The sequence below is a fragment of the Sinohyriopsis cumingii genome, chromosome 5 (assembly GCF_028554795.1).
Source record: "Sinohyriopsis cumingii isolate HCF-2022 chromosome 5, ASM2855479v2, whole genome shotgun sequence".
In the NCBI taxonomy this organism is placed as follows: Eukaryota; Metazoa; Mollusca; class Bivalvia; order Unionida; family Unionidae; genus Sinohyriopsis; species Sinohyriopsis cumingii.
The window spans coordinates 95,554,898-95,564,805 of NC_142965.1; the positions used below are offsets into that span (position 1 = coordinate 95,554,898).

At 37.4% G+C, this 9,908-nt stretch overlaps 1 protein-coding gene across 1 annotated transcript; it reads right to left on the bottom strand.

Annotated features, from left to right (window-relative positions):
- Positions 1-6,807: 6,807 nt before the first annotated feature.
- LOC149799811 (uncharacterized) lies at positions 6,808-7,320 on the bottom strand. Its single transcript, XM_089958285.1, has one exon. The coding sequence runs from the start codon at positions 7,318-7,320 to the stop codon at positions 6,808-6,810; it is 513 nt and encodes a 170-aa protein (XP_089814411.1).
- Between the last annotated feature and the right edge of the window lie 2,588 nt (positions 7,321-9,908).

Consider the following 9,908-nt stretch of genomic DNA (forward strand, 5'->3'; position numbering starts at 1 on the left):
TTTACAACAGAACTATCGATACAAACAATTCATGATATGATAAGCAAAGTCATCAAATCACCAAATAAAGCAAGTATATTTATTTAAAAGGACACTGAATGCATTCAACAGTTTATCATTGCTTGCACATTTAGACGCAGGTTTTAAGAGCGTGGTAATGAAAAACATATTGCTGTTAATTATATGTTTTATTTTGGGACTGATCATCTTGACGATAAATGTTTGAACTCTGTATAATATATTTATCTTCCTATATATTTACTGAAGTTCTGTGCATGTAACTTCCAAATTCGGCTAGTGTTAATTCGGTCTCACCTTAACGGGATTAAACAATCTTAAAAAAGGTTCAGAAAACCTAACACTGTCAATGAGATGCTTGCTCTTTCGAAAACAAAAACCTAAGAGTAACCTATTCCATACATTTGTATGTTCTAAATGTAGTCTTGTTAGATGTGTTTCAGTGTTCTTGTTCAGTCACCAATTATTACTGCAGATGTTAAAGGAAGTGGTGGACGGCCAAGTGAAGAGTATTAAATAATGCAGTTCGACGATAAATAAATGTTCCACTATAAATGCGAAGCTTGGTTCAAGAGTGGTGCAAAACGCTAATCACCAATAATAGCGATATCGTGAAGTGCATGTCAATGTGGCAGCAAAGTTGTCGAAATGGCCTTAAATCGTATGACACTGTTTGATCGATAGGTCAAATCAGCTGGTTATTTATACTCTTGGTAGAATACAATGACAAACAAGCAGAGTGGTATCTAAAGCTCATATATGAAGAGGTTACCCAATAAATGGGTATTGGTCTTGACTAAATCACATCCGAAAAATAAAATAACTAATGTTTCATTTACACTATGTAATGTATACAACATATTTTTGGAAAGGACACTAAAACCTGCTTTGTCGGCATTTCACAGAATATCACTTTCCCTAGATTATGAAATTAAACTTTAGTCAAAATAACATGGATGGTGTGACTATCATCCACATACAGACATGCACTTATTTGCATAAGTATATTTGGAAAATATCGATAACAGTTTCGTAATTACAAAAATTATCTTCCTCGTGTCAGAGATAAAAAGATAACTTTTGGTTATGTACTGTGTATAACTAATGAGTTATAAAAGTAATGGTAGCAATATTTTAAACAAAGGATAAGAACAGCATCAACAACAAACAGATTATAGAAAATAATGCACATTTCGACAATAACAACTACTACTTCAGTTATTGTATCGCAGCAGTGCTACGGGATAAGACAGGGTATTCTTTCAGTAATTATTATTGTCTATATCATAAAATATATCCTACCTTGAACGAATTGCTTTAGAAATATCTACTCTGTTGAACTAATTGGTTTGAGAATAGGGTATAATGCAGCAAGTACAGCCAACTGATCATGTTTTGACCTTATATAAAATATATATGAAATACATATGACATAAATATCTAAACAAAATGTATGCATATTCATTAACATAAAAAGGAAGTCTTATGGTCATAGACAACTTGAAATTTTCAATCATGTACATTTGGGAGATATTTGTACTTTGCAGAGAGAGCTATGGGTTAATACTTCTTTTATAAAAACATTTGGTTTATTTACATTGAGTCGAATCACTTCAAACTCTATTTGACTAAATGGCTTTGAATCCTTTACCTATAGTATTAGTAAGTTATACACTATTTTGAAACTCTTCAACTTCGTAGCAAGTGAGTATAAAGCTTTAACAAATTTATTTTTATTATATAAGCAAACAATTACGAGTGTTAGTTGTGCATTGTAATGACGCAAGTATCGCAGAGATGAGTGAGCCGAGTGAATAACTTATATATTTCAATGCGGGGGAGGGGGCTTAATATATTTAAGCTCTCCACCAACAATATAATTATATCCGTTATGAACCCGGTGCAAGCACATTTTTTTTTTATTTTATACGCAAATATATTGGCTAGTAAGACTGGCGTAGAAGATTTCTAGTTCTGGATCACGCGCCTTGCATAAAATAAAGTATAATAAATTTAAGTGTTGTTCAGTCATGAAATATTATAATAAAAGTTACAAAATTAATTGATGTCGCGGATGAGTCGAACTTCTCAACAAACATGGCTCAAAAACATTATGATGCCTTCACGAGATCGTAACACACCACATTTTTCATTTATTCCTGTAAAAGGTTTCGACGAAAACTAGACCAAAAACAACAAGCAAACCATCTGCGTCGGAAGAATCCCGTAGGTAGCAAAGGTGAAATTTAGTCCAATGGGATGATCGATTGCTCACGCATGAAACCCAAGTTGTTATTTGTTTTACTCAAACATTTTACCAAATAGGTAATCATGACTATCTCCGTAGGATGAACGCAAATCGTCATGTGATAACTGACGATCGAATAGGTGTTAGCATCATAATATTTGTGTCAAAATAACTGGTATGTTGTGCATATAATAGAAGAAGAATCGTTTTGAAACTCATGCACCTTCAAGAAAGTTATTAAAAGTGCCGTTGCTTATTTTGTAATGTGACATATGCATTTCAAATTAGCATGATCCCAAGAGAATTTGTGTACTAAACAACAAGAATCGATTTAAATAATCGAAGTTTAATGACAATCCATCATAGTCTAGCATGCCCTCATAAAATCTTTTAAAGAACAAGGAATAAATAAAGAAGAAAGAAGCAAACGATGATTATTTTGGGACTACATATCATAAACTCAGACAGTTAATCTTATTTATACTTCCTTTAAAACAGAACTTCTAGAGAATAAACTGCATTTTCACCGAAATAATGTATTCAAAAAGTGTAAAGGAAAAAGATTGGCAAAAAAACTTCGCTGTAAAACAAAAGCTCGTGATCTCATCGAAAAAATGTTCCTAATATGACTATATTCAAGATGAAAGTTAGGAAATATAGGTTACTGCATTTGTATGGGAAAATATGAAGGAGTTTTGGGATGGAATACTGCACGACCTTGGGAGTGCAGTATATCCTTCCGACAAAACGAGTTCATATTTTCCCATACAAATCAGTAACCTTTTCATTATATGCTCATTTTTTTACATTCTACTTAAGATTTAATTATATAAACAAAATACACTACAAGAAACAACGTAAATGAATGAATGAAGTATTCCAAACTAAATACACAAACGCAGATTTCTCATTGCACAATGACATCATTATTAATGCGCACATAACTCCGCCCAGATAAATTTGAACTTAGTCGCCCGCTCGACATAACTTTCGAAAGTAAATTGCGTGTCTAGTTAAAATTGAAATTTGCAGTCATTTTGTGAAAGAATGAGCATTGCAATAACTTTTCCATTTGATCTGGAATTAATATATTTTGGTATTTTGTTTCGATTCGACGAATGTTTGTGATTTGGACTGGATTCATCTGTGCAAATTATGCATGAAATAAATCGGATTGAAGTGGCGCGGGAGAAGCGTGTTTACATCTGCAAATGTGTTTCGATTCTGTCATTGAATGTTTGAAATCATAATGTGGGGAAAATATGAAGTCTTTCAATGGCAATTATCAAAAAGAAGCTATGGAATTTAAGGCTTATTTCATTTTGAGTGCAGTAAGTAGGATCTAATTGCACTTATTATCGAAATTACAGCAGAATTTCGAAATGTGTAATCCAGACTGAAAACCTATGACATGGCTCATGTAATTCGGATTTTCAGAATTAAGAAAATACATTTTGAGGAAATTCAGGATGTAAAAATGTAAGTACGTTTTATTTTGCCATTCTTATCACCAGCGAAAGAAGAGAGTATATGACTTGTCACTTGTATGTTATTTGTAAGGACCTTATCTTCCTCTGTTCTATAATGTAGCTAGCCTAAATCCTTAACATTGTATCAACGCGAACTGTGCAAAAACAGGGTTTTGTTTTTGCAGTCCACGAAACATGGTTTAGTTAATTCAGAAACAAATTTAAACAATCACAACGTAAAGAGCCTCTTACGCGAGTGTACTTGATTTGTGTACAAATCAAAAGTGCTGGCGTCTGCGGCCATTGTTTGTTTACAATAGAAAGTGGTTCCACTATGCACGTGAATGCTATATGTGTATTGTCGCGCGAGTTCAGTATCGGGTAATATTGAACTATTCTGACAATGTAAAGTTAACGGGAAAAAAAATAGCATATAATAAATATTCTTATTGCATGGCTTTGTATGCTAATTATCATTCCGCAAACTAAAATCAAACGCTTATATCTATACAAACATTTGATTTAATATTATATCTGATCTTCACCAAAACATCTAAAGGTTCAACTTTGGTCTTGTGAACTTATATTGACTAAAAGTATATTCCCTTTAAAACATATGATTATTTATATTTACAGAATTGATTTATCTTTCTGTGTAGCATACAAGCAAAAGTATTCTTAAACTGTCATTTGAATGCAGTGATTCATTTGTCAATGTTTTCTCTTTTCTTCACGACAGCGGATAAGGCACATGTATGTGCATTTACACAATCTAAAATATATGGAATGGTGGACAGGTGGACCATAACTGAAATCGTTCATTCACCCAACACTCATGTACCTCTATCTGGACTGACTGACAGGTGAACTGCATATGTGGTAAATTACAGCATAAGAAGAACTAATATAGAAGTAGTCTCAAATTCTTTAATTAACAACTATTTAGCATTATAAAACTGTACGTAAGTATACATTTTTGGCATTCTTTGGGTCTCATCCTCCGCTGCATGAGGCTGGTTGTGGTAAGATGGCAGAGAAGCATGCAGTAACTATGAGGCGGAATCGCTAGGATGACTAATGTCAAGGCCAAATGGCCAACATGTCCTATCTATGAGGCAGAATTGCCAGTATGACTGACGTCCAGGTAGAATTGCCGATGTTTTGAGGCGAACTCGCCAGTATTACTGACTAACATAACTGTTAGGGCAGAATTGCCACTGTATTGAGGTAGAGTCGCCACAACTTGTTAAGTCTGTAAGTCAAGTGGATTGGGGACAGAATGTCCAAACGACGCTGCATGCCGAGAATGGAACTGCAGTAGTATGCAGTAGAATGCAGCGGATAGCCCCAAGGAACGGATATATATGGACTAATACATGCAGGTCTGTTAAAATAAGCATGACAATCACACTCAATATAAGCAATTATGTATATGAAAAGTAATCATTGCCATATAAAGAAATATACGACTGTGAATCATCATAAATGGATAATACTGCAAGAACCAGTGCCAAGGTAACAAATAAAGTTTTCACAAACCGCCACAAAATCTACTCCGTAGACACGCATACAGTTTGTGCAGTTCAATAATTAAGTCAGATGTAAACAACAGATTGGAGTGCACAGTCAGTAAACTGATTGAACTAGAAACCTAATAGATACACCAAACATTATGTAAACACGATGCTTAAAACGCCGCCAGATGTCAATGAATCTGATGATCCTGTTCCACAGAACACACTGAACACATTAAACACACTACCGGTGCGAAACACACCTCACCGAGCGAATGAATCTAATGATCACACACTACCGATGCTAACACACCTCACAAGGCGACTGAATCTGATGATCACACTGCACAGAAAACTGAAAAATCCAACGTGCAATGAAACACTTAGTACAATACACAGAATCTGCTTACTCCCTTCTCAGAAATAACTCTATGTAAAGAATCTGAATGATCACCTCAGGACGAATACAGTGACACACACGAACTAGCCTAGATTAGAACACACATACTTCTATCAGATGCACCTTATCCCAGAGAAATTGGTAGTTGAAATTGCTGAAACAGCGTTACTTCATCTATGAATGGGTAGATCCACACATGGCCTGCTGTGCTCGCAGAATGGCATCATTCGAGGTCCTGATGTAACGTAAATAAGAAACAGAAGTCCAACGACCTAGCGTTTTAACAAGGTGGTCCTCGATCCCAGCAATTGCTGCTGTAGTGGCAGACCGTATCCAAAATGAGTGCCCATTGAACTTGCCTTGTGGATAGCCCAGTACGTGTAGGAACAAACGTAACTTCTCCAAAAACACTGATCTAGAAAGTGGACTAATATCATTTGTAGTAGATAGCGGGTCCAAAGGTCTATGACAACCCACCCTGCTGCAGAGCGCTAGGTACTGGTGCATAGCCCGTAAGGATCACTTACATTTATGCATTGATACCGGAATGGATTGGCCTTTGATGCTCTCAACATTAAAGTGTCATTTTTAATTATCTGCAGCAATAATAAAGTCACTGATATACAAGTACTCCATATCCGTAGCTGACGTCACCGTAAATTTGCCACAACGTAAGAAGGAAAAGAAAGCTAATGAAGATGCAGCAAGCAACATACCATCCACCCAGGGACTAAAGAAACGCTTTTGAAGCAAGGTGCACATGCGTACCAATATATCGAAGGTGATGGGTAACTTTGAGTTAGGTTCATTACTCTGCAATTTCTTCACACCTCGCAATACCATGTGCAATCTTGGAGAGCACGAATACGAAGCGCCATCAAGGGGTTGATGTATGCCACGTTTGAGACAGAAATACTTCACACGACGCAAATACAGCTTGATAGATGCATATTGAACACCAAAACTCTTGAAGCAATATGCCACAAAAGCGACAAAGGCATCCTCATCAATTGGTACTGAAGGTTGATTAAACATATGATCTCAGCGACCCAACATGAACAAAAATGATTGAAGGTTTTCCAACCCGATTTCGTCTGTGGGCTATGTGCTTCTTTTAGTAACCGGTCCACAGTTTCGTTTAGTAGAGTATCAGTTCTTTTAAGACTGGGCATAGGTGATGAGTTTTTCTGCAGTTGGAGCCAAATTCCAGAATTGTTCCATCTGAAAACGGGAGAGAGCATCTACAATGAGGTTTTCTTTCCCTGGGACATATTCAGCTAGAATTTCACAACAATATTGTGCTGATATCCAAGTTAAACGCCTGAGCAATGTCATTATCATGGGAGACTTAGATCGACGCTTCATAATTATCTCGACTGTACTGATATTGTCACAATGGAACACAATTCGTTTTCTCTGCCACATATGGTCCCATATATGGGCTGCAACTACAATGGGGTAAATTTCCAGCAGGGCCATAGACACCTTGTCTGTGCCTAATACATCCAAATTATCTGGCCACGATCCTTGGAACCATCTGCTTTCGAAAAAAACACAGAATCCGAGAGTTGATGCTGCATCAGTAAAGAGCTCAAAATCTGTAGCAACAGTAATATTAGAATCCAAGAAAAAGGAAACTCGATTCCATTGAGCCATGAAGTCACTCGACATATTTAGATCCAGTCTACATTCGCTATTTACTTTTACATGATGATTCAATTCAGTGGTGGTTGTTGACAAGGATATTAGATACGATGTGAAAGACCGACCAGGGGCGATCAAACTCGACATGCATAATGTAATTGGCCCAACAATTCCCTCTTTGTACAAGATATCCTTTGCTGGAAAGTTTTTAGCAGTGCAGCTAATCTGCTCAGCTTATCTTGTGGCAATCTAGATTCCATTTTTTCTGAGTCTAGAATTATACCCAAGTATTCCATGACTGGTGACGGTTCTAAAGTCTTGTGGGGAGCAATTGGAATAGATAACTTACTGAAAATCAATGTGATTAATTACATTGTTCTTTCAGCTGGAAAACCAGGCTCATCAATGCACAAATATCATCTAGTAAATGCAGAAAATGTGCTATATCATAGTTATGTTGAGCTATCCACGAAATTGCTCTGGATAGTGTATCAAAAATCTTAGGACTATTATTTCTACTAACTTGGTGAAAAAATAATAGTTTCCTCCAATTGACACCATACAGAGGCCACACTGTTGGGAGTATGGGAATTAGCTTGAATGCATCGGTAATATCCGTCTTACTCATATTAACACCCACCCATTCCTAACTGCACCAGAATGTGAATAGCATCATCTATATTTATGTAGGAGAGAGACAAATTCTCTTTGCTGATTAAGGCATTGATATTTTCATGCTCAAGTGAACTGTGAGGTGCCGACAGATCTACATAAAGTCTGTACTTGCTAAACATTCACTATGTACTACGCCCAGGGGCTAGTCCGGAATACAGGAAATGGTGGACTTTCAAAAGGGCCTATGAGGTAATTCTTGGAGAGCTTGTATTCAAGTAATACGTCAACCACATCAGGTTGTGATGTCGTTGATATCAACTTTTTACACTCGAATGAAGAAGTAGGCTGATGAGAAAGTCCAGTATGAGAAGCATAGCAGAGACCATTTATAACATAATCCACAAATTCTTTATCAGGAAGGTGTTGCAATTCTTCTTGCAATCTAGTGATGTTGATTGGTGTGGTTGCCCGAATTGTTACCGCTATATCCTGATTTAGTCATTGAGGTTTTGTATTCGGCAGTACATGCTTAGTCATCAGGTCGCACTTGAGCTGTGAATGAGTTTATTTGCAAGTGCAGCACACGTGCGCATTACTACAATTTGCTCGGAAACAGTCATTTGTTCCATTGAAGTTTTTATATATTTATTTCCCTAAGTGTAATATCCTTCTCCGACCTTGTATATCTACCGTGATCTGTCTATTCACTGCCCTGGTTTCCGTGGCCGACATCGCTGTTGCGAGGGTAGGCGACTGTGTCTCAGTACAAGGATATCCCGTATGGTTGGTCATATTTAACTGGGCTTGCATTTTTATCACTGCTGCTTGGAGAGATGACACCGCTTCCAATAGAACGGTATCCTTCACATGGTGTATTTGTTGCTGTGGTTGATTATTCTCTCCATGGCTAGGACCACCAACTACCGTGGACGTAGAACAAGGCATTCCTATTGATAGCGGATGCGCACTAGGTTGACTAGTTCTCGATGCTGGGCGCATGGATGAATGTAAGGGATTAGCTGCATCGGTAGATTGACGCAGACTGGCTGACAGAAATACTGAGCCCAGTCTCGTCCAGGTAAGTGGGCGAGTCTATGGGTACTGACGTCATCCGAAGCTGCTGAAAACCCTCCCTTACGGGGGAGTCAGAATCCAGGGGCCTAACGTATCGTATTAGGCCGCCATCTTGAATTAACTTCAAATTTCCCTCGTAAATCTGCACAAGTTGAGCCTTCTTTAAAGAGGTCGGCACAATAATGTTAATTTCACGTATTTTTTAAGACGTTTTCCCACCAACCAATTTTTTGGTGACTGAGCATCCCAGTGTTGTCTGTTGTTTGCAGCTCTACGAGCGCGGTACCCACGAGAACACGAAAGCTGGTGCGATTTATCCATGATATACAAGAAGTCAACAATTGCCCGCAGAACAATGGGGTTACATACACGAAGCAAAACAGTTTTTGAAGTCGGCGATTGCCCAGCAGAACAAAGGGTTGTGAAGCAGACGGTGCTACACGACCACCACTTAAAAGAATCGGGCAACTTGTAAATTGTCGTTGTAATGTAAACCAGATGACTCAAAATATTAGCGTCATGCCTCGAAATTCAAACCTATATCAACATATATCCAGTATAGCCTATAAATGAGTCCTGACAGACTGTCAAGTTCCAATATCAAACAAATCAGAATATGATATAATACGAAAACAAAAACAGACCATTCTCGACGCTGCTCACCTGTAAAGTGAATGACTGCTGTCAGCTACCTCAGCACATCCGACCCTTGTCTCCGATTGGCTGATCGCTAATCCAAGTTAGTGTGCGTGTCCACTGAACTGACATTGAACTGACCCACATCACGGGTCCTGGCTGGACTAAACATCATTTAATTACATTAAACAGCTATAAGTAAAATCAAGCGATACTGTTCCACATACTTGCATTACAAATTTAAGATAAAAGAAGGTTTAGAATATGTCACGGAACTGTATAAATTCTTT